Source organism: Phocoena sinus, chromosome 11 (genome assembly GCF_008692025.1).
Source record: "Phocoena sinus isolate mPhoSin1 chromosome 11, mPhoSin1.pri, whole genome shotgun sequence".
Lineage (NCBI taxonomy): Eukaryota > Metazoa > Chordata > Mammalia > Artiodactyla > Phocoenidae > Phocoena > Phocoena sinus.
This window is the reverse complement of record NC_045773.1, coordinates 59,551,387-59,576,964: the sequence shown is the minus strand read 5'-3', so window position 1 is coordinate 59,576,964 and position 25,578 is coordinate 59,551,387. Positions and strand designations below refer to the sequence as shown.

General features: G+C 39.4%; 1 protein-coding gene across 3 annotated transcripts in view; it reads left to right on the top strand.

The window, feature by feature from the left end:
- Positions 1 to 25,578, top strand: part of PRIM2 (DNA primase subunit 2) — a 333,687-nt gene that overhangs the window by 68,547 nt on the left and 239,562 nt on the right. For all 3 annotated transcript variants that reach the window (XM_032649617.1, XM_032649618.1, XM_032649619.1), the window contains exons 6-7: positions 681 to 776; positions 2,367 to 2,504. In XM_032649617.1, coding sequence (XP_032505508.1) covers positions 681 to 776; positions 2,367 to 2,504 — 234 coding nt within the window. The remainder of the gene's footprint in view (positions 1 to 680; positions 777 to 2,366; positions 2,505 to 25,578) is intronic.

Below are 25,578 nucleotides of genomic sequence, written 5' to 3'. Positions count from 1 at the left end.
ATGGTAGTTTAAAAAAAATCCATTATTAAAGTGGGCTGCTGGCAGATAGAAATACAATTGGTTTTTCTGTATATGACATTGTAGCCAGATACCTTGCTTAATTAGGTCAGTAGGTCTAATAATTTATCTGTGGATTTTTCTGGATTTTCTAAGGATTCTAATCACATAATATGTAAATAATGACAATTTTGTTTCTTTTTTCCAATCCTTATACTTTTCTTTTCATTTTACCAATCTGGTTCCCACTGATGGAGTCTTATTTCCTTGTGTGTGTGTTTTCTCTGTGTGCTAGAGATTGTATTTGGGGAGTTATTTGGAGGACTATACTAAGCCCTAGGAGAATTGTATATTTCTTCAGAAAGGTTTTCATTTTCTCCTTTCAGGAGTCTGTGGGTGCAGCTAGTCCAGGATATTGTTTCTCTGCTACTGTTCTTTCGATATGTGTCCTCAGAAATTGACAGAGTAGAAATTTGAAAGTATATTGAATTTAAATTTTCTTCTATATTTTGGCTTCATTAATGATAGTAATGACTTAATAATCATATTAGGAATGATTTCAGGTACCAGGGTTTTAAAAGTTTTTGAAAAGTATAGAATCTTCACTAGAACAGGAAAGTGCTTTATTGAAACTGAATGCAGGGTTTTAATTTTTAAACGATATAAAATATGTTTCCTTTTAGATAAGTGATGAAGATAAGACTCTCCGAGAACAGGATATTATGGCTTCATCACACAGTTTAGGTGGGGTTCAGTTGGAGCTGGAATCAGTTTATAAGGTAGGTACGCTTTTAAAGTACTTCCTAGGTTTTGTTAAATGTATCACATTGAGCTTCTATCCGTGTTTTATTGACGCATTTGTGTAGCCTCTTGTGGGCGCAGCCTCTCCCCCTTCTGTTCGGATGTTGTCTTCACCCCCCGGATGTGCTGCTCCCCGCTCCGGGCTGCGCTGCACCGACCCCTGGCGCTGCTTGGGTGCCGACCCATTGCGGGCCACGCTCTCCTCACTGTGCTCAGCCTCGGGCTGCGCTGGGGCTGGGAAGCCCTGCAACTCCCCTCTTCCCCGGCCCCTTGTTCCCTACGCCGCCTCCGCGAGGGAGCCTCTCCTCCCTCCCGGGTGTCCTGGGGCCCCGGCCTTCTTCCCCCTGCCCGGGTCCAGCCCCTGCCCCCTCACCGCCATCCGCGCACCCTCAGCACAGACACCTGCCTGTGTGAGCCAGGTGCAGGGCTGCGGGGCTGAGGACCTCCCGAAGCAGGGGAGGGGCGGCTAGCTGCTGCCCATGCCTGGCGTCTGGTGCGGGTCCTGCCACCACGGGCACTCCATCCCCACCTCCCCCGCTCCCCGCCCACCAGTCTGGCCAGCGTCCTCCTGCAGGGTGTGTTTGTCCACATGAGTCTGTCTTGTTTCTTCAACCAAGTGGTAAACTGCTTCAGGGCAAGGACTGTGTGCTGGATGTAGAAATCTGTAAATTAATTAGAAACTTTCTGTAAAAACACATGATCTGATTATTGTGTGGTGTCATTGAATACATTGAAGAATTATGGGCATATAGATTTAACTCTTCCATAAAACTTGGGTGAATAGGGTATTTGGGGAATCTTTTTTTTTTCTTTAAACCTAGTTTTTTATCTCATTTTTAAGAAGTAGAAAAACTCTGTTGAAGAGTAAGGATGAGTTTTGCAATTTATTAATACCATTACCATAATCTCATCTCTTAAAATTTTACCATAGTTCATAGGACTTTAAAAAGTGTAAGTAGAATAGTATTTATTAGGTTTTTAAAAAAATATTTACTGGCAAGTACTTATTTTAAAGATAAAACTGGACATTTATTATTATTTCCATTTCTTAGTGTTGAGATTAGCTTTTCCAATATATTTCTCTGGAGAAAGAGTGGAAACATAGATGAAGAAATTTGGAATTACTTTACTTACTAGTAATTTTTAGCACTGAACATATTGTATACACATTGGATTCCACTTGATGCAGAACAAAATGTGGACTATGTCACGTGAGAGGAATGCAGTGTACCCAGAGGGCTTGAGCTGGGAATTTGAAATCCTGGTGATTATAATTTGTAAACTGATGAGTTAAGAATGAAAGTAAAGCATTTTAACTTGGCTTATTATTTTTTGAAAGATCCACTCTAAAACAAACACATTTTTTGCCTGCCACTCCTTCCTAATGCTGTTGTTTACTTACAAGGAGTATAAATTGATCTTCTTGCTTTTTTTTTTCTTTAGATCTGCTAGGACTAATGACTTTCTCAGAGGAGGGATTTTGTTTAGCCTTAGTACTTACGAAGACGTAGGAGAATTTCGTAATGACAGGTACTGACTTATTTCCCTGTTTTTCACACTGAATTCAGATCCCTTTTGCTGATGCTCTGGATTTGTTCCGAGGAAGGAAAGTCTATTTGGAAAATGGCTTTGCTTATGTACCACTCAAGGACATTGTGGCTATCATCCTTAATGAATTTAGAACCAAACTGTCCAAGGCTTTGGCTGTAAGTATTTTACTTTGTTTCCATATTTCCGTGTTCACTTTATTTCTATATGTTCATGTTTTCAGTTACATACTGTTGATAGTTTTGTTCTGTACTTCTTAAAAAATAGTTTAATTTTTATAATAATATTCAGATTGCTTATGATGCTGTACTGTTATTTGTAGAACTCCTAGGTTTTAATTTTTTTTAATTTATTCTATTGAAGTATAGTTGACTTACAAGGTTGCGTTAATTTCTGCTGTACAGCAAAGTGACTCAGTTATGCATATATATATATTCTTTTCCATTATGGTTTATCACAGGGTATTGAATATAGTTCCCTGTGCTATACAGTAGGACCTTGTTTGTTTATCCATTCTATAATAGTTTGTGTCTGCTAACCCCAAACTCCCAATCCATCCCTCCCCCTTGGCAACCACAAGTCCATTCTCTATATCTGTGAGTCTGTTTCTGTTTCATAGATAAGCTCATTTGTGTCATATTTTAGATTGCACATATAAGTGCTGTCATATGGTATTTATCTTTCTCTTTCTGACTGACTTCACTTAGTGCGATAATCTCTAGCAGCCATCCATGTTGCTGCAAATGGCATTATTTCATTCCATTCCATTTTATGTGTACCACATCTTCTTTATCCACTCATCTGTTGATGAACATTTAGGTTGTTTCCACGTCTTGGCTATTTTAGTAATGCTGCTATGAACATAGGGGTACATGTATCATTTTGAATTATGGTTTGTCTGGGTATATGCGTAAGAGTGGGATTGCTGGATCATAAGGCAACTCTATTTTTAGTTTTTTAAGGAACTCCCAATACTGTTTTCCATAGTGGCTGTACCAGCTTAAATTCCCACCAACAGTGTAGGAGGGTTCACTTTTCTCCACACCCTCTCTAGCATTTGTTGTTTGTAGACTTTTTAATGCCATTCTGACTGTTGTGAGGTGATACCTCACTGTAGTTTTGATTTGCATTTTCCTAATAATTAGTGATGATGAGCATCCTTTTATGTGCCTATTGGCCATCTGTATGTCTTCTTTGGAGAAATGTCTATTTAGATCTTCTGCCCATTTTTGATTGGGTTGTTTGTTTTTTTTGTCATTGAGTTATATGAGCTGTTTGTGTATTTTGGAAATTAAGCCCTTGTTGGTCACATCATTTGCAAATATTTTCTCCCAGTCCATAGGCTATCTTTTCGTTCTATTGATGGTTTCCTTTGCTGTGCAAGGGTGGTTTTTCTTTCTTTTGCTTGTAAGGTTGATTAGGTCCCATTTGTTTATTTTTACTTTTATTTCTATTGACTTGGGAGAATGACCTAATAAAACTGGTATAATTTATGTATGAGAATGTTTTGCCTATGTTCTCTTCTAGGAGTTTTATGGTGTCATGTCTTATATTTATGTATTTAAGTAGGGTTTTTTTTAATTTATTTTTTTGGCTGTATTGGGTCTTCATTGCTGCACACGGGCTTTCTCTAGTTGTGGTGGGTGAGGGCTACTCTTCGTTGTGTGCAGGCTTTCTCATTGCGGTGGCTTCTCGTTGCAGAGCGTGGGCTCTAGGCACGTGGGCTTCAGTAGTTGCAGCACATGGGCTCAGTAGTTGCAGCACGTGGGCCCTAGAACACGTGGACTTCAGTAGTTGTGCTGCGTGGGCTCGGTAGTTGTGGTGCACGGGCTCTAGGGCACGTGGGCTTCAGTAGTTGTGCAGTAGTTGTGGCTCGCAGGTTCCAGAGCATGGGCTTTGTGGCACAGGGGCTTAGTTGCTCTGCAGCATGTGGGATCTTTCCAGACCAGGGATCAAACCTGTGTTCCCTGCATTGGCAGGCGGATTCTTAATCACTGTGCCACCAGGAAAGTCCCTTTAAGTAGGTTTTTATTTGTTACTTCTCATAGTTAATTTTGTCATTTTTTCTTTCTCCTAGTAATACTATTGGTGAGATGATTAATTTTGTGAACAGCCTTTGTCTCTTCAAGGTTGTGTCTTTTTTTCCTTGGAGATGGATGTCATATGTGACCCTTAACAATTAGTGTGGCCTGTGGTAGATATAACCCCTAGATTTCTGTTCTAAATTGTTATTTTGTGTCAGTAGAGGGCAATGTAGAAGAAAGTCTTTATGTTTAATTAGGAAAAGCAGTACTAGGTTAGTGCTACAATAAACAGCCTGCTGCTGGGTGAAATTGGAGGTAGCTGAGTTAAATAAATGACATAATCAGTGCTTTTTAAGAGATTTGTTTAAACAGACACTTAAGTGATAACATCTTAAAATACATTTTTCAGTGTTGTTTGTTAATCTGAGTGTAGTTTTCTTTGTACTTTTTTGGGACACTTTTTTGGGTAATTAGTGTTTAGTACATAACTTCAAAGTTATGTGCTGTGGCTCTTTTTAAGCTGTACCGATTACCGTATAAGCAAAGGCCAACCTTTCCTTTGAGTTAAAACTTATAATTTTTCTGGTATTGTTCTTATTCTGAAAACAATAACTTTTACTCAGTCCTACTTTGTATTGGTGCCAAAAGCCTCATTTTCTAAAATACTGGGTTGGCCAAAAAGTGCTTGGCTTTCTTCTGGGTAGGGTCAGGGCCTGAGTCTGGTTGAGAGGTTGTCCATAGAGCCCTTTGCCTCGCCGTGAAGGAGAGTGGATGGAGGGGTTTGCCTGGGAAGCTGTCCTGACAGCTTTGGAGTCTGAAGCTATGGGAGGAAGGGAAGGTGTTGCTTTTAGGCTGAGGCAAAGGGGAAATTAAACCCATTGTGATGGTTTTCTTGATTACTGTCTTTTCCAGTGAGGAAGGTTTTGACCTTGAAGTATGTAATTGAAAGAATTTGAAAATATCCTTGTAGGATGAGAAGAATTGCCCTAAAGATTTAGAAAAAGGTATTCTAATTTGTGGTAGAGGAAGAAATAAATGGTGCTGGGAAGGTCAAAGTTGATAGAAGAATTTTAGCCCAGGTGACATCTGCAAGCTTGTTGTTAGTCCTTTGATCATGTGATTTATATTATAAGATAACAAATCTGGCTTTTGAGCATGCTTTAGGACTAGTAAAAGATGGGCATTATGTTCTCATTTGATAAGAGCTCTTTTCTCACCCTGCTGATCTGTGAGACTCAGCTGTGGCAACCGTTTCCTCCAGGAAGCCCCCCTGAGCCCCAGGATTGTAGTGAGTGTTTCTCCTTTGTGCCCCCACAGCATTCTGCACACTACCAAACTGCAGTGAGATTACTCCAGTTAGCGTTTTTCTTCTCAACTACAATGTAAGCTTTTTGAGAGTAAGGGCTTGGTCTTAAACTTTTCTCTCTACATAACATAGGGTCAGTGCTCAATAACATTTTGTTGGACTGATAGATACTGAATAATGAGGATGACTCTTACTGTCCGCACATAGTTTACTGCTTGTCTGTGATCTCATTTGATCCTCACCACAAGTCTCTGAGATGGATGAGGATGACCGTCTGCATCACACAGGCTAGGAAAGTGCTGCTCAGAGAGGCAGGTAGTTTGTCCAGTGTCTTTTTGGCCAGTAATTGCTGCAGCCATAACTGGATCTCGGGTTTTCTAATTGTGATTCTTTGGATCTTTTGATGAAAACTGTGCCTTTATGAGTAGTTGTATTATCAGGGGATTTAGATCTTCAAACTCAGGAAATATTGAAAGGTATAGTGTATTAGGGTCCAGTTTACAGAGCAGGCAAAAAGGGTGAATTTGGAGTTGAGATGCAATAAATTGATAACCAGTTAGGGAAAAGAATGAGGGAAAGATATATTTCTTTGCTTCACATAACAATTTTAGGAACCTTTAGCCAGTTCTCTCAGTTAATGGTTTTTTTTTTTTTCTTTTTTAATAACTTTTTATTTGTTCACCCATGTATTGTTTTCAGTACTAGGGATATAATACTTAATAGGATAGATGAAATTTCTTCTCTTATAAAACTTATACCAGTTACCAAAGAAATAAACAATAACAATATTATATGTGACATGAAAGGAGCCAGCAGAGCAAAAGTAGAGGAAAGTACATTCTAGGCAGGAGCGGTCATTGATGCCAAGGCCCCGAGGAGAGAGGGTTGGCATTTTTGCACAATGCTGGAGTATAGTGAGCTAGCGGGGAGCTGTACAGAATGAGACAGCAGCGATGCAGGACTTTGAATAAACCAGGGTAGAGAGATTGATTTTTTAGCCTAATGTAGTGGAAAACCATTGGATGGTTTTGGAAAAGGGAGTGATATAATCTGATTTATATTTAGAATAGGTTACTGTGGCTGAAAACCACTTTGGAGGGTATAGAAAGAATGGCAGTAGGAAGACTAGTTCAGAAGTTTATCACTTTAATCTAGATGGTGGCTGGAAAGAGGCTGGTTGTGGTGGTGATGATTCAGAGAACTCTCTGGATTTCAGTTACTTTCTTGAAGTGCTGTTGACACACTGGGTGTGAGAGAAAAAGAGGAAATCGGGAATAAAAACAATAATGATAGCTTATACTTAGTGAACATTTTATATTTGCCAGGTGCTGTTCTAAATGCTTCACATGAGCTTCACATTTCATCTTCACAGTAATCCTGTTAGGTGGGTACCATTTTCAGTCTCTGAGGCGTACAGTCTGCACAGCTAAGTGAGGAGCCAGGGCAGGGTTTTGCATCCATGCAGCCTGGCTTCAGTCTTTACTCCTGACCACTGTGTTGCACTGCCCAGATTCTTGGCCAGAGTAACTGATTAGAGGGCGATGTCTTTACCACGATGTGGAAGACTGTGTGAGAAGTCCACAGGCTAAAACCAGGAGTTCTCCTCTGATCATGTTAAGCAGGAGGTGCTTGTCAGTCATCCAGATGGTGATGGCAAGTGTGAAGTTGGGTTTAAGTCTGGATTTCTGGGGAGGATAAAGTGAAGCCCTGAGACGTAGGGGGTCACATGGCCGAGCTTGGGTTTTCACACACTTCCACTCTGTGTCACTGGTGGAGCGTGCTTGCTTTGTTTTTAGAAAACGGGCAGCTTCTTAAGTTGTAGCTGAATATCTTTAAGGCAGATTCTCTTTTTCTCACGTTATGTGGACTAATTTCACTTTCTGTGGTGAGATTCATCATTAGAAGGTGCTGGTAAAACTTTAGAAAACAGACTTTCAGAAAAATATTTATTCTAATTTAGAGATAGAAAGAGGACTTTCGAGAAGCTCCCTGGGAAATAACTGACAACAAGACAGCAGCTTTCTTGGAGTCACAGAGGAAAGTAAGGATTTTCTTTTTTTTGAAAAGGATTTTCTTTTTCACATGTTTAGAATAGTAGTTGGATCTGTGACTCACCCAGTATTTGTTGCTTTGGAAAAATATTCTTTGTAGGCACTTGATCAAGTAATTTTTTATTTCTACAGAGCTTAGAATCCTCTTAAATCTTTTATCCTCTTTTTAAAAGCAGTGTTCAGTTTAGTTCCTTAAGCTGTGCTTAAATATAATTAATTTTCTTGAATGGTTACTTTGTGATCATATAAGAATTTTCTTTGTCTTATTTGTGTCTCGTTGATTTCCTTTGGTTTTGGATTGATTAATATGTCTTTTCCAATATTACTTCCTGGTTATTTAATGTTATTTTAAAGTGATTGCAGTGGACCAGTCAGTGTAGCTGCTAATCCTTCACTTCTGACTTTACTCTCAGGCACCAGCCCATTCATTCTCCCCTGGTACTGAGCTCTAGGAAACAAAGCAATGCAGTTAAAAGCCATGAAACTATCGATAACAGAAAAACCATTCATTTTGGGGGAAAAAATAAACATCCTCTTTTTACTTTGAAGACACACTTGTTGACTGAGGATGCTAAATTCAATGTTGCTCTTTAGATTGTAGAGGACCTAGTAACCGAAGTGAGTATTTCGAGGTAGGGTGTGGGGTCAGGCAGGCGCACTGGATCCCACAGACGAACAAGTCATTACAAGTGAGTCTTGGCATCTTTCTCCATATGTATTGTATTGGGTTGGCCAAAAAGTTCGTTTGGGACTTTCATAATATCTTACGGGAAAATCCAAACGAACTTTTTGGCCAACCCAGTATTTTAGAAAATGAGGCTTTTAGCACCATCACAAAATAGGATTGAGTAAAAGTTATTGTTTTAGTGGAATATTCTAGGTTTTTGATAGGCTGGCTTAGATTCGTTGGAAAAAGAATCAGTTATATATATATTATATATATGTGTGTGTGTGTATATATATATATATATATATATATATATATATATATATATATGGTGCTTAAAAAATTCCAAAGTGCTATATATTTTTCAGGTGTTCATTTGAAGGGGCTAGTTCATGTAAAGAATAGAATTTTAAGGGGTTTGAATTTTTCCCTGTGGTGCTTAGTACAATTTTGCACTTTGTGTTTATGGAAATTATTGGTGGCAAGAATTTTAATGATTCACTTATTTCTAGTTGCTAGCAAATGTTAGCAGCACATCGACATAGGATTTTTAGAGCAGCACAGGATTTTAGAGTTGTGTGATAATCATTTGTGTGTTATCTTGCCCTCATTCTTGGCTCCTAGAATCCAAACTTGAGGTTTATAGATATCAGTGGACATGCATGTTTGTCCTATTGTGTATGGTAGTGCTTTAGCTTTCTTTTATAGGGAGCTCTCAATAAAACTTACCAGTCAGGCCTCTTCATTTTGCCCATGAAAGTTTAGCTCCGCAAAGGCTTGGGTGGCTTACCAAAATTCTTGTGGCTGATTGGTGAAGGACTTGGGTTCTTCACTGTGGGTCTCCCATAACTCCTTAAAGTCAGTGCCTTTTTTTCATAGATTGTTGCCTCTCCCCAGGCGCAGTCAAATACCTCTGCCCCTCTACTGCTCTCTTATTCACCCTCAAGTGTTCTATGACATGTTTTACATGTAGGCTTCTCCAGGGTAGGGACTGAGCCCTGTTCAGCTTCTCCAGGGTGGGGACTAAGCTCTGTTCAGCTTCTGCAGGTAGGACTGAGCCCTGTTCAGCTTCTCCAGGGTGGGGACTAAGCTCTGTTCAGCTTCTGCAGGTAGGACTGAGCCCTGTTCAGCTTCTCCAGGGTGGGGACTAAGCTCTGTTCAGCTTCTGCAGGTAGGACTGAGCCCTATTCAGCTTCTCCAGGGTAGGGACTCAGCCCTGTTCAACTTCTCCAGGTAGGGACTGAGCCCTGTTTGGCTTCTGCAGGGTAGGGACTCAGCCCTGTTCAACTTCATTCTCTCTGATGCTGAGCACAGTACCTTGAGAAGAGCAGGTGCTCAGGATCTGGTGAATTACCCTGTGAGAGCTGCATGTTTGTGTTTTCTCCAGATTTGTTGAAAAAAGTACGTGAAACGATGTTGCACTTCAGTGTTCTGTTTATAAAAGGAAAGAGTGAAGCACCTCAGATGTGGGAAGGGCTGTGCATGCAGAATATTTCTGCAATCTCTGTTGGGAACGTCTGTGGCTGCAGTACCCTGCTTCCTAAGAACCGCTGCAGTTGGCTGCAGGGGTTACAGTTGTTACTCTTGACAGGTTTTCTCTCGAGTATGTAATATGTGAGGTTATATTTTGTCTAGAAATATATGATGCAGCCTCAGCCAGGTTTAAACTCTAGCTTGAGAACAGCAGCTTCTCTTTTCATGGTGAACTAACTTTCCAGAGTAATTCTTAGGTTACTATTTCTGTGGTCACCTTTGTGTTCCCTGTGCACCCTTCCCCCCACTCACAGAAGAATGCCTCTGTACTCCTCTATAAACACTCCTGTTCCTCAGATCATTTATCATATTTAACAATTATAATTACCCCTTTTAACACTTCAGCCGAGATTGGCTAGAAGATACTTAGTATTTTTACACACTATTTATAGTGTTTTTTTCCACTGAGCTGCATTGCTTTCATTGACACTTGAGTGCACTGAAACACAGATTTTTATCCCTATTACTCACTTGTGATGAGAAAATATCTGCAGATTCAGTTGCTAGGAAACAGCTGAATACTGAAATAGGTTTTTTTTGGGGGGGGTCCTTGTAAATTCAGTTTTTTGACAGTTCTACTCTCATAGAGCAAAATTTTATTCAGTCTCTACAAAGAAAGATGCATCACCTGTTAGTTTTCCAATATAAAAATTTTGCACAGGGGGAGCTAGGAATACGAATACAGTTTTGTTCCAGGATTGATTAAATTTTGAGAGTGTAATTTTTCACAGTGACTGGACATTGAGAAGTAATGATTATGTGTACATCTTTGAGTTTCAGTTTTTTTTTCAAAGCTTTCTGATTCCTTATTAATGAGAAAGAATGAGGATAAGAGAGAGATACACACACACAACACAGAGGAATTTAAACCAAAGTAAAATATTATATTAATTAAACCAACTTTGTTTCATAGAAATAAGATTGACACATCCTGTGTTAAATCCAGATCAGCTTTTTTTTTAATCTGTGACACTTAATAATGGTGTGCCAGAGAAAGAATAAATATTAAAAAGAAGTGTTTGGTTATATATAATGTTTGGCTTTCTTTTATACCTGACTGTCATTTTTGTCATAATTATATAACATTTAGAAAAAGATTTTTATTCAGGTTCAACATAGTAATAAACTCTTTGTGAGTATTCACTGCGTGCCAGGCAAATATGCAGGGGCAGAGGTATGATTAAGCTTTCAGGGTGAATGGTGAGGGGGGCAACAGTGGGCAGAGATGTAAACAGTCCTCCTGCGCTGTGGTCTGTGAAAGAGCAGTGTGTCCTGGGTGCAGCGGTAGCACAGGAAAGAGGTGATGGACTTAGTCTGGGGACCGCAGAGAAGCCTTCAAGGAAGAGGTCAGCTCTGAGCTGAGTTTTGCAGGGCTCTTTTTGGATGTGAACAATCCCTTGACCTTGTTTTTTTGGGGGTGGGGGTTGGGGATGGGGAATAAGACCAGTATTAGTTGTCTTCATTTGTAAGTTGGCTCTTCGTTTCTTCCTTGTCCACACCCTTGGTTGATGTTTCTCTTCCCCGCCCTGTCTGTACAGGCAGGTGAGTACTGGTCAGATACCAGCTACTAATTCTGTACCTTCAAATTTCACTGCTTGTCTATTTAATGGCACACATATATCTGAGGAACTTGGCAGGGAGTGCAGAATACATCTGATTTACATGCATTGAGAATCTTGTGTCTCAGAAATAAAAATCTTATTAAGGCTTAATGTCCTAATCCAGGTGACACAGAGAACTCTGTGAACTCAAGTAGGCAGCATATGTAACATTGGAGTGGCATGGAGAATGTTATCTGAAATGAGAGTATGTGTGAGTTCAAAACAAAAATAAAAACAGCAAATGGAAATTGTCCCCGACTAGTTGATACTAGAAATAATCAAGGAATGATAGAATTGAGAATCACTAAATGCACAGGTTTGGTTTCCCCTAAATTTTAAAAAAGGCACTAAGAATAGGAGTAAATGTTTGTGAGACTCTTGCTGTGTGTATAAAATCCTTTTTATTTTTAATAATTTTATACATTGAGGGTGCATTTTAGAGCATGATATTAGGTGAGTTTCAGTATTTTCAGGCCTACATTTTAAATTAGAAACCTATTATAGAGTTACGAGACTTTAGTAATATGGAAGGCACTTAGGTCTGTTAAAAAAAATTATGGTTGTCCTTGGAGCAGCTATGATTTTGTCCGTATATACAAGACTATATTGTTGAGTTGCTAAGTGGTTAAGGGAACAGTGTCAGTGAGCAACTAAATTGAGATGTGAATGGGGTGATAATCTAGAGAAAACAGACCTGAAAATGGAAAAAGATATATAAGACAGATTTTCTTTCTCATAAACTTGGAAACAGAAGAATCGCAAACAAGATTCGTAATCAGGTAATCAGGTCCAGATTTTCAGCATTGACTATTAAAGGCTAAAATAATGGAGGGAGGTGAAATAACATTCAATCTTTGAGGAAAAAAACTTAACAGCTTTGGATTTTGGCAGGGTGGCTGTAATCCCAAAGAAAGAGAATAACAGTTTGCATTTACAGTCTTTTCTAAGGCTTCAGGGTGGCTGTAATCCCAAAGAAAGAGAATAACAGTTTGCATTTACAGTCTTTTCTAACGTCTTTTGTAAGTACATTTTCATTAATCCTTCAGGCTACTTTTGAGTTTGTTTAAAAATTAAGAAGGGCTTCCCTGGTGGCGCCAGTGGTTGAGAGTCTGCCTGCCAATGCAGGGGACGCAGGTTCGTGCCCTGGTCCGGGAGGATCCCACATGCCGCAGAGCGGCTGGGGCCCGTGAGCCATGGCCGCTGAGCCTGCGCGTCTTGGAGCTCCGCAACGGGAGAGGCCATAACAGTGAGAGGCCCGCATACTGCAAAAAAAAAAAAAATGAGAAGGAAATCATTTCTACTTCCTAAGATGCTGAAAAAAATTACATACTGAAAGTCATAGAAATTACTGCTTTACCTTGATGGCTTCAATGTTTTACGTATTTCTCATCATTTTTTTTGTTTAACACTTTGGCCAAGGAATTATCATTTGGCAAATATTTATCAGTTGCATAATGAGGGTTGGGCCTGAGGCAGTATGTTACATGTGCAGGTGTGAATGTGCACACACACGCACACTCACACACACACACACATTTGAAAGTGTGTTTTCCCCCCCTTCAGTTCCAGGTGGTGCCGAATCATTCTTCTTAGGTCAGGAACCTCTGAGCTTTATTTTAGGTGGAGAATTGGCCTGCTTGGTGGTGGTGGTTATGGTTATGGAGGCAGATTTCTGTGTTATTAAGCACTTACTGGGTGCCGGACACTATTAAATTTCTTATATGCATTGCTGATTTAATCCTGTCAGTAGTTACTGAGCTGGTTATTAGCATGAGTTTTGCAAATGAGGGAACTGAGGCTTTGAAAGGTTAACAATTCGTCCAAGATCACAGTGCTAGTTAGTTTGCTGAGCCAGAATTCTACCAGTGCACCTGAACCCTTGGTGCCTTGTTTGTGATCCCTCTTTGTGGGAAGTGGCACAATGATTCCTTTTTCTTTTTCTTTTTTTTTTTTGGGTTATCACTTGATGAGCATAAATGTGTCAGTCAACACCTTACTGTAGAGCGATGGTAGGATTGGGAATTTTACTAGTTGGAAAATATCTTAAACAAGTAGTTTCTTGCATGTTAGATTGCTCTGTTGACCGAGATCCTTTAATTCATTACTGTTTTAGAACGAGGAACTTTGTAGTGTCTTTGTTTTAATTTTTATTTTTGTGACACAATATGATGTAATTTATACCAGCTCAGTCTTGGATTTGAAAATGTCAATAGATATTCTTAACTGTTCCAGCCTTCTCTCTCAGTTACACTCTTTGTATGTTCACTCCCACTTTCCTGCCCATCCCAAAGCCCACCCACCCATGTCTTATATTCCATATACTCATCTTCTTATTGTCTCTTACATATTGTATGACGGTTCAGGTCCACATCTTGTGTCTTTGCTTCTCTCATCCATATTTCTTCCCAGTATTTTTTTACTGTGGTAAAATACATGTAACATGAAATTTACTGTCTTAACCGTGTTTAAGTGAGACAGTTGTACCTGGTTCTGAAAGTGCTGTGAAGAAAGCCCCAGTGCACTGCCCTTGCTGCTGTGGAACCCAGGTGGTTCTTTTTCTGCTTCTGGTGATGAAACCACAGTTGTAGTTCTTAGTGCATGATCACAACTTTTCTCTTTGTTTTTGTGGCCAAATATAATTTATGGTTCCTCCAGTCCCTAGTTGTAATTTCTACATGTACCGTTGCTAAAAGTACATAATACGTGAATGATTTTTAAAAATGATCTGTGAGTGGTGCTTGTTATTGGACTAGCCAACAATTTGACATTTATTTTGCCTTCAATAAGTTCTCAACTTCTAAGAATACCATATATTTGAATCCACTGTTTTACCTTACAAAGAAAAAAATCTGTGTTAAATAGATTAGCATATCTTTTGAAAAATATGGTATGGGACTTTGAAGCTTTCATATTATAGTGTTAAACGATTCATCTACTCTCTTGGTTCATTGTTTATTATGTTACTAGAATACTTCAACACATTTCAGACTTAATTCATAATTCAGTGTGTCTTGGATGTGAATCCATTGTTCAGTGCATACACACACACACACACACACACACACACACTCTTACATACACTCTCCAGTTTTCTTAAACTTTTCCCTCATAACTCTGCTAGTTTATCAGTGTTTATGGTAAGAAAGATTAACAATCTACCGGAAGATGCAACTAGGCAGTAATAGGTAGTTTTTTTGTTTGTTTGTTTATTCATTCATTCCTTTATTTGCCTATGGATGTCCAATTGTTTCAGTATCATTTGTTAGAAAGGCTATCTTTCCTTTGTTGCATTGCTTTTGCATCCTCATCAAAAATCATATTTGTGTAGATTTATTTTTGGATTCTCTGTTCAGTTATGGTGATGTATGGATTTATCATCTGCCTTTAACAGTCTTTATGACTGTACTTATAAGTCTTGAAATCAGGTAGTCTGATTCTTCCTACTTTTCTTCTTTTTCAAAATTGTTTTTTGCTGTTCTAGTTCCTTTGCCTTTCCACATAAATTTTAATATAATATTGTTTATTGTCTTCAAAAAATCTTGCCATTATTTGGATAGAAATTGCACTAATCCTATATACCAACTTGGGAAGAATTGACATTTTTACTATGTTGCATTTTCCCAGTTCATGAACATGGTATGTCTCTCCATTTATGGGGATTGTATTTGATTTCCTTCATCAGTTTTGTAGTTTTCAGCTTACAAGTAATATACATGCTTTGTTAGATTTTACAATAGGTAGTTAGAGTAGCTTAGGCCTAATGGACAAGCCTTGTCTTCAGTTTAGATGATGTCTGTTATGTTATATGTAGTTCTTCACTAAAGAAACATCCAAATGTTGATTATATTTTACTTTTGGTAGAGAACTTTGTTTAAGAATTAGGAGAAATTTGAATGCCGCAGTTCAAGTTAAGTACCCTTGTTGCTTCACTGTAAGCTTTGTTAGTAGAAAACTGTTCTGTCCTTTATATGCATTGCAGGCTATTTTCTCTTTCTAGGTCATCCTAAGGAAATTGTTAGAACTCCTGTTCCCAGGTGTGTGTGTATGTGCACGCATACATGCGTGCGTGTGTGTGTTTCCCTAAAGGAACAATGCTAGTGACCTTCTTTGCTCTTACTAGTCTGTTTGCTTTAACTGTGCTTAGTATTTTTCTCTTTAAGGCCATCTTTGGCATCTGAGGCGTTGAAACTGACATTTTGTTAAGAAATTGCCTTACAATGGGGCCTCCTTTTTCAGCAGCTGGGCCCTAATTCACTTAAGAATCCCTCACTCCTGGTTTTCACAGTCTTGTTCTTTAAGGATCAGGTATACTTTTCCCATGGTTATCAACAGAAGCCATCAAACAGAATAGAAACTATTTGAAATAAGAGTGTAGGTTTTTTTTCACTTCTTAAAGATTTGCAGCATATTCTTGGAGAATAAGTGTAGTGAAGATTAGAATTACATATGCCTACATTATACCTTAGGTTAGTAATGTATGCAGGTTATATTTTAATGTTTATGATCTCTATTTTTTCTTTTTAATAATGTTCCTCTTTTCTGTGATTGGGACTCTGCTTTTTATAAGTATTATGTTTGAATGTTTAAACTGGCTTCATTGAGGTATAAATGACATACATAAAGTTCATCAATTTTAAGTGTACAGTTGGATGAGTTTTGACATGTGTATGCGGCTGTGGGAAACCATCACCACAGTCAAGATATGTAATATTTCCATCACCCCCCAAAATTCCTTGTCCCTTAAGCATTTAATCTCCTCCTTCTACACCTGGCCTTTGGCAAACACTCATTTGCTTTCTGTCATGATAATTTTGTTGGTTTTTAGAATTTTATATAAATTGAACCATATAAATATCCTTCTGTGTTTGGCTTTTTTTGATCTGTATTATGTTTTCAGTATTCATCTGTGTCAATTCATATTTTGGTAGTTCATTCTTTTTTTTATTATTGTGTAGTATTTCATTGTATGAATGTACCACAGTTTGTTTATCCCATCCCCACTTAATGGACATTTAGATTGCTTCTACTTTTTGGCTACAGTGAATAAAACTGCTGTGAACATTTGGGTAAATGCCTCTGAATGGGATTGCTGGGTTGTAGGCTAAGTATGTACAAAGTATGTTGAATTTTATGAGGCACTAGGCTAGAGTCTTTTGCATTTCCACCAGTAGTGTATGAGTTCCAGTTATGCTGTAACCTTGCCAAAAGTTGGTATTATCAGAATTAAAGATTTTAACAATCCTAATGGGTGTGTGATGACATCTCATTATGCTTTTTTTTTTTTTAAACATCTTTATTGGGGTATAATTGCTTTACAATGGTGTGTTAGTTTCTGCTTTATAACAAAGTGAATCAGCTATACATATACATATGTTCCCGTATGTCTTCCCTCTTGCGTCTCCCTCCCTCCCACTCTCCCCATCCCACCCTTCCTCATTATGCTTTTAATTTCCCTAATGACTAATGATGTTGACCATCTTTTCAGCCCTTATTTGTGATTCATATATCTCCATTGATAAAGTGTCTGTCTATATATCTCTTTCACATTTTAAAAATTGGGCTGTTTGTCTTTTTATTGGGTTTTATGAATTCTATACACACACACACACACAATTCTGTATATTATATATATACAGTTCTCTCTGTATAGAATTCTGTTTGTGTGTGTGTGTGTATATATATAATTATGTCTGTATACACACATTCATATATAAATATGTATATGTGTATTTGTGTGTTTTGTGACTATTTTCTCTGTCTATACTTGCCTGTTTTTGTTTGTTTTAACAATTTCTTTTGAAGAGGAAAAATTTTAAGTTTTTTTTTTTTTTTTTTTTTTTTTAACATATTTATTGGGGTATAATTGCTTTACAATGGTGTGTTTGTTTCTGCTTTATAACAAAGTGAATCAGCTATACATATACATGTGCTCCCATGTGTCTTCCCTCTTGCGTCTCCCTCCCTCCCACTCTCCCCCTCCCAACCCTCCAGGCTGTCCCAAAGCCCCGAGCTAATATCCCTGTGCCTTGCGGCTGCTTCCCCCCAGCTATCTACCTTACTACGTTTGTTAGTGTGTATATGTCCATGACTCTCTCTCGCCCTGTCAAAACTCACCCCTCCCCCTCCCAATACCCTCAAGCCCGTTCTCCAGTAGGTCTGCGCCTCTATTCCTGTCTTATCCCTAGGTTTCTTCATGACATTTTTTTCCCCTTAAATTCCATATATATGTGTTAGCATATACGGTATTTGTCTTTGTCTTTCTGACTTACTTCACTCTGTATGACAGACTCTAGGTCTATCCATCTCATTACAAATATCTCTCAATTTCATTTCGCTTTAAGGCTGAGTAATATTCCATTGTGTATATGTGCCACATCTTCTTTATCCATTCGTCCGATGATGGGCGCTTAGGTTCTTTCCATCTCCGGGCTATTGTAAATAGAGCTGCAATGAACATTTTGGTACATGACTCTTTTTGAATTTTGGTTTTCTCAGGGTATATGCCCAGTAGTGGGATTGCTGGGTCATATGGTAATTCTATTTGTAGTTTTTTAAGGAACCTCCATACTGTTCTCCATAGTGGCTGAACCAATTCACATTCCCACCAGCAGTGCAAGAGTGTCCCCTTTTCTCCACACCCTCTCCAGCATTTATTGTTTCTAGATTTTTTGATGATGGCCATTCTGACTGGTGTGAGATGATATCTCATTGTAGTTTTGATTTGCATTTCTCTAATGATTAATGATGTTGAGCATTCTTTCATGTGTTTGTTGGCATTCTGTATATCTTCTTTGGAGAAATGTCTGTTTAGGTCTTCTGCCCATTTTTGGATGGGGTTGTTTGTTTTTTTGTTATTGAGCTGCATGAGCTGCTTGTAAATTTTGGAGATTAATCCTTTGTCAGTTGCTTCATTTGCAAATGTTTTCTCCCATTCTGAGGGTTGTCTTTTGGTCTTGATTATGGTTTCCTTTGCTGTGCAAAAGCTTTGAAGTTTCATTAGGTCCCATTTGTTTATTTTTGTTTTTATTTCCATTACTCTAGGAGGTGGGTCAGAAAGGATCTTGCTGTGATTTATGTCATAGAGTGTTCTTCCTATGTTTTTCTCTAAGAGTTTGATAGTTTCTGGCCTTACATTTAGGTCTTTAATCCATTTTGAGCTTATTTTTGTGTATGGTGTTAGGGAGTGATCTAATCTCATACTTTTACACGTACCTGTCCAGTTTTCCCAGCACCATTTATTGAAGAGGCCTTGTCCCTTCCTCCACTGTACATTCCTGCCTCCTTATCAAAGATAAGGTGTCCATATGTGCGTGGGTTTATCTCTGGGCTTTCTATCCTGTTCCACTGATCTATCTTTCTGTTTTTGTGCCAGTACCATACTGTCTTGAATTACTGTTGCTTTGTAGTATAGTCTGAAGTCAGGAGCCTGATTCCTCCAGCTCCTTTTTCGTTCTCAGATTGCTTGCTATTCGGGGTCTTTGTGTTTCCATACAAATTGCGAAATTTTTTGTTCGAGTTCTGGTGAAAAATGCCAGTGGTAGTTTGATAGGGATTGCATTGAATCTGTAGATTGCTTTGGGTAGTAGAGTCATTTTCACAATGTTTGATTCTTCCCATCCAAGAACATGGTATATCTCTCCATCTATTTGTATCATCTTTAATTTCTTTCATCAGTGTCTTATAATTTTCTGCATACAGGTCTTTCGTAGTCCTTAGGTAGATTTTATTCCTAGATATTTTAGTTCTTTTTGTTGCAATGGTAAATGGAGTGGTTTTCTTGATTTCACTTTCCAGATTTTTCATCATTAGTATATGGGAATGCCAGAGAATTTCTGTGCATTAATTTTGTATCCTGCTACTTTACCAAATTCATTGATTAGCTCTAGTAGTTTTCTGGTAGCATCTTTTAGGATTCTCTATGTATAGTAAATCATGTCATCTGCAAACAGTGACAGCTTTACTTCTTCTTTTCCAATGTGGATTCCTTTTATTTCCTTTCTTCTCTGATTGCTGTGGCCTAAACTTCCAAAAACTATGTTTGAATAAGAGTGGTGAGAGTGGGCAACCTTGTCTTGTTCCTGATCTTAGTGAAATGCTTTCAGTTTTCACCATTGAGGATGATGTTTTGCTGTGGGTCTTGTCATATATGGGCCTTTATTATGTTGAGGAAAGTTCCCTCTATGCCTACTTTCTGAGGGTTTTTATCATAAATGGGTGTTGAATTTGTACAAAAAGCTTTCTCTGCATCTATTGAGATGATCATATGGTTTTTCTCCTTCATTTGTTATATGGTTTTATCACATTGATAGATTTGCGTGTATTGAAGAATCCTTGCATTCCTGGAATAAACCTCCACTTGATCATGGTGTATGATCCTTTTAATGTGCTGTTGGATTCTGTTTGCTAGTATTTTGTTGAGGATTTTTGCATCTATGTTCATCAGTGATATTGGCCTGTAGTTTCTTTCTTTGTGACATCCTTGTCTGGTTTGGTATCAAGGTGATGGTGGCCTCGTAGAAGGAATTTGGGAGTGTTCCTCCCTCTGCTATATTTTGGAAGAGTGTTTGAGAAGGATAGGTGTTAGCTCTTCTCTAGAACGTTTGATAGAATTCACCTGTGAAGCCGATCTGTCCTGGGCTTTTGTTTGTTGGAAGATTTTTAATCACAGTTTTCAATTTCAGTGCTTGTGATTGGTCCTGTTCATATTTTCTATTTTCTTCCTGATTCAGTCTTGGCAGGTTGTGCATTTCTAAGAATTTGTCCATTTCTTCCAGATTGTCCATTTTATTGGCAATAGAGTTGCTTGTAGTAATCTCTCATGATTTTTTTTATTTCTGCAGTGTCAGTTGTTATTTCTCTCCTTTCTCATTTCTAATTCTATTGATTTGAGTCTTCTCCCTTTTTTTCTTGATGAGTCTGGCTAGTGGTTTATCTATTTTGTTTATCTTCTCAAAGAACCAGCTTTTAGTTTTATTGATCTTTGCTATCGTTTCCTTCATTTCTTTTCATTTATTTCTGATCTGATTTTTATGATTTCTTTCCTTCTGCTAGCTTTGGGGCTTTTTGTTCTTCTTTCTCTAATTGCTTGAGGTGCAAGGTTAGGTTGTTTATTCGAGATGTTTCCTAGCTTCTTAAGGGTGGGCTTGTATTGCTATAAACTTCCCCCTTAGACTGCTTTTGCTGCATCCCATAGGTTTTGGGTCGTTGTTGTCTCCATTGTCATTGTTTCTAGGTATTTTTTTATTTCCTCTTTGATTTCTTCAGTGATCACTTCATTATTAAGTAGTGTATTGTTTAGCCTCCATGTGTTTGTATATTTTAACAGATCTTTTCCTGTAATTGATATCAAGTGCTCATGGCGTTGTGGTCAGAAAAGATACTTGATACAATTTCAATTTTCTTAAATTTACCAAGGCTTGATTTGTGACCCAAGATATGATCTATCCTGGAGAATGTTCCATGAGCACTTGAGAAAAATGTGTATTCTGTTGTTTTTGGATGGAGTGTCCTATAAATATCAATTAAAGTCCATCTTGTTTAATGTATCATTTAAAGCTTGTGTTTCCTTATTTATTTTCATTTTGGGATGATCTGTCCATGGGTGAAGAGTGGGTGTTAAAGTCCCCTACTATGAATGTGTTACTGTCAATTTCCCCTTTTATGGCTGTTAGTATTTGCCTTACGTATTGAGGTGCTCCTATGTTGGGTGCATAAATATTTACAATTGTTATATCTTCTTCTTGGATCGATCCCTTGATCATTATGTAGTGTCCTTCTTTATTCCTTTTAATAGTCACCTTATTTTAAAGTCTATTTTGTCTGATATGAGAATTGCTACTCCAGCTTTCTTTTGGGTTCCATTTGCATGGAATATCTTTTTCCATCCCCTTACTTTCAGTCTGTATGTGTCTCTAGTTCTGAAGTGGGTCTCTTGTAGACAGCATATATAAGGGTCTTGTTTTTGTATCCATTCAGCCAATCTGTGTCTTTGGTGGGAGCATTTAGTCCATTTACATTTAAGGTAATTATCGATATGTATGTTCCTATTCCATTTTCTATATTGTTTTGGGTTCGTTATTATAGGTCGTTTCCTTCTTTTGCAATTTCTTATCTAGAGAAGTTCCTTTAGCATTTGTTGTAAAGCTGGTTTGGTGGTGCTGAACTCTCTCAGCTTTTGCTTGTCTGTAAAGGTTTTAATTTCTCCATCAAATCTGAATGAGATCCTTGCTGGGTAGAGTAGTCTTGGTTGCAGGTTTTTCTCCTTCATCACTTTCAGGTATGTCCTGGCCACTCCCTTCTGGCTTGTAGGGTTTCTGCTGAGAGATCAGCTGTTAACCTTATGGGGATTCCTTGTGTGTTATTTGTTGTTTTTTCCTTGCTGCTTTTAAATATGCTTTCTTTGTATTTAATTTTTGATAGTTTGATTAATATGTGTCTTGGCGTATTTCTCCTTGTATTTATCCTGTATGGGACTCTCTGTGCTTCCTGGACTTGATTACTATTTCCTTTCCCATATTAGGGAAGTTTTCAACTATAATCTCTTCAAATATTTCTCAGTCCCTTTCTTTTTTCTTCTTCTTCTGGAACCCCTATAATTCGAATGTTGGTGCGTTTAATGTTGTCCCAGAGCTGCTCTGAGACTGGTCCCTCAGTTCTTTTCATTCTTTTTCTTTATTCTGCTCTGCAGTAGTTATTTCCAACTGCTTTATCTTCCAGGTCACTTATCCGTTCTTCTGCCTCAGTTATTCTGCTATTGATCCTATCTAGAGTACTTTTAATTTCATTTATTGCATTGTTCATCGTTGCTTGTTTCATCTTTAGTTCTTGTAGGTCCTTGTTAACTGTTTCTTGCATTTTGTCCATTCTACTTCCAAGATTTCGGATCATCCTTACTATCATTATTCTGAATTCTTTTTCAGGTAGATTGCCTATTTCCTCTTCATTTGTTAGGTCTGGTGGGTTTTTATCTTGCTCCTTCATCTGCTGTGTGTTTTTCTGTCTTCTCATTTTGCTTATCTTACTGTGTTTGTGGGGTCTCCTTTTTGCAGGCTGCACGTTCGTAGTTCCCGTTGTTTTTGATGTCTGTCTCCAGTGGCTAAGGTTGTTTCAGCGGGTTGTGTAGGCTTCCTGGTGGAGGGGACTAGTGCCTGTGTTGTGCTGGATGAGGCTGGATCTTGTCTCTCTAGTGGGCAGGTTCACGTCTGGTGGTGTGTTTTGGGGTGTCTGTGGCCTTGTTATGATTTTAGGCAGCCTCTCTGCTAATGGGTGGGTTTGTGTTCCTGTTTTGCTAGTTGTTTGGCATAGGTTGTCCAGCACTGTGGCTTGCTGGTCGTTGAGTGAAGCTGGGTGCTGGTGTTAAGATGGAGGTCTCTGGGAGATTTCCACCGGTTAATATTATGTGGAGCTGGGAGGTCTCTTGTTGATCAGTGTCCTGAAGTTGGCTCTCCTACCTCAGAGGCAGAGCCCTGCCTCCTGGGCTGGAGCACCAAGAGCCTTTCATCCACACGGCTCAGAATAAAAGGGAGGAAAAGTAGAGAGAATTATTAGAAGTATGAGGAAAGGAAGGAAGGAAGAAAGAAGCAAAGAAGGAAAAGAAAGGAGGGAGGGAGGGAGGAAGGAAAAGGAAGGAAGGAGGGAAAAGAAGGAGAAAAATGTAGAGAGAATTAGTAGAAGTATGAGGGAAAGAAAGAGGGAAAGGAGGAAAGGAAGGAAGGAAGAAAGAAGGAAAGAAGGGAGGGGAGGGAGGGGGAGGGAGGGAGGAAGGAAGGAAAGAAGGAGGGAAAGAAGGAGAAAATGTAGAGAGAATTAGTAGAAAGTTTGAGGAAAGAGAGAAGGAAAGGAGGAAAGGAAGGAAGGAAGAAAGAAGCAAAGAAAGAAAGAAAGGAGGGAGGGAGGGAGGAAGGAAGGAAGGTAGAAGGGAAAGAAGGAGAAAATGTAGAGAGGAATTAGTAGAAGTTTGAGGAAAGAAAGAAGGAAAGGAGGAAAGGAAGGAAGGAAGAAAAGAAGCAAAGAAGGAAAGAAAGGAGGGAAGGAGGAAAGGGAGGAAGGAAGGAGGGAAAGAAGGAAAAAAGACAGAAAGAAAGAAGATACAGTAAAAATAAAATAAAGTATAATATAGTTATTGTACTAAAAAATATTTAGAAAGAAAGAAAAAAAAAAAAAAAAAAGAACAGATAGAACCCTAGGACAAATGTTGGAAACAAAGCTATACAGAGAAAATCTTACACAGAAGCATACACATACATGTTCACAAAGAGAGGCAAAGGGGGAAAAATCATAAATCCTGCTCCCAGAGACCACCTCCTCAACCGGGGGTGATTCGCTGTCTAAAGGAGGGCAGGAAGGAAGGAAAGAAAGAAAGAACGAAGGTAAAGTACAATAAAGTTATTACAATTAAAATTAATTATTAAGAAAAAAAAAATTTTTTTTAAAAAAAAAACCATGGACGGATAGAGCCCTAGGACAAATGTTGGAAGCAAAGCTATACAGAGAAAATCTTACACAGAAGCATACACATACACGTTCACAAAGAGAGGCAAAGGGGGAAAAATCATAAATCCTGCTCCTAGAGACCACCTCCTCAACCTGGGGTGATTCGCTGTCTAAAGGAGGGAAGGAAGGAAGGAAAGAAAGAAAGAAAGAACGAAGGTAAAGTACAATAAAGTTATTACAATTAAAATTAATTATTAAGAAAAAAAAATTTTTTTTTAAAAAAACCATGGACGGATAGAGCCCTAGGACAAATGTTGGAAGCAAAGCTATACAGAGAAAATCTTACACAGAAGCATACACATATATGTTCACAAAGAGAGGCAAAGGGGGAAAAATCATAAATCCTGCTCCCAGAGACCACCCCCTCAACCTGGGGTGATTCGCTGTCTAAAGGAGGGAAGGAGGGAAGGAAAAGAAAGAAAGAAAGAACGAAGGTAAGTTCAGATAAAGTTATTACAATTAAAATTAATTATTAAAAAAAGAAAAAAATTTTTTTTTTTTTTTAAAAAAAAACCATGGACGGATAGAGCCCTAGGACAAATGGTGGAAAGCAAGAGTATACAGACAAGATCTCACACAGAAGCATACATGCACACATTCACAAAAAGAGGAAAAAGGGAAAAAAAATCACAGATCTCGCTCCTAAATTCCCCCTCTTCAATTTGGGATCACTCCCTGTCTATTCAGGTATTCCACAATGCAGGGCACAATCAAGTTGATTGTGGAGCTTCAATCCGCCGCCTCCGCGGCTGCCGGGATGAGACCTCCCCCTCTCCTCCCTGCTCTCACAGCTCACAGGAGCTCAGCTTTGTACCCGGCCCTGCCCCTGACGCACAGATCGCTGGAGGGCGTCTGTTTTTTTTGCTCAGACAGGACGGGGTTAAAGAGCCGCTGATTCGGGGCCTCCGGCTCACTCAGGCCGGGGGTTGGGGGATGGGGGAAGGAGGGGCACTGCGTGCGGGTGGGCCTGCGGCAAGCAGAGGCGCGTGACGCTGCGGCAGAGGGCTGGCGTGACGCTGCACCAGCCTGAGACCCCGCCGTGCGTACTCCCGGGGAAGCTGTCCCCGGATCCCGGGAACCCGGCAGTGGCGGCCTGCACAGGCTCCGCGGAAGAGGGGCGCGAGAGTGACCTGTGCTCACACACAGCCCCCCCTGGTGGCGGCAGCAGCAGCCCCAGCGTCTCCCGCCCGTCTCTGGGGTCCGCGGTTTCAGCCGCGGCTCGCGCCCGTCTCGGGGGCTCGCGCCCTCAGCCGCGGCTCGCGCCCGTCTCTGGGGTTCGCGCTTTTAGCCGCGGCTCGCGCCCCTTCTCTGGAGATCCTTTAAGCAGCGCTCTTAAACCCCTCTCCTCGCGCACCAGGAAACAAAGAGGGAAGAAAAAAGTCTCTTGCCTCTTCGGCCAGTGCAGGCTTTTCCCCGAACTCCCTCCCGGCTAGTCGTGGCGCCCCAACCCCTTCAGGCTATGCTCAAGCCGCCAACCCCAGTCCTCTCCCTGCACTCCGTCCAAAAACCGAAACCTGAGCCTCAGCTCCCAGCCCCTCCCGCCCCGGCGGGTGAGCAA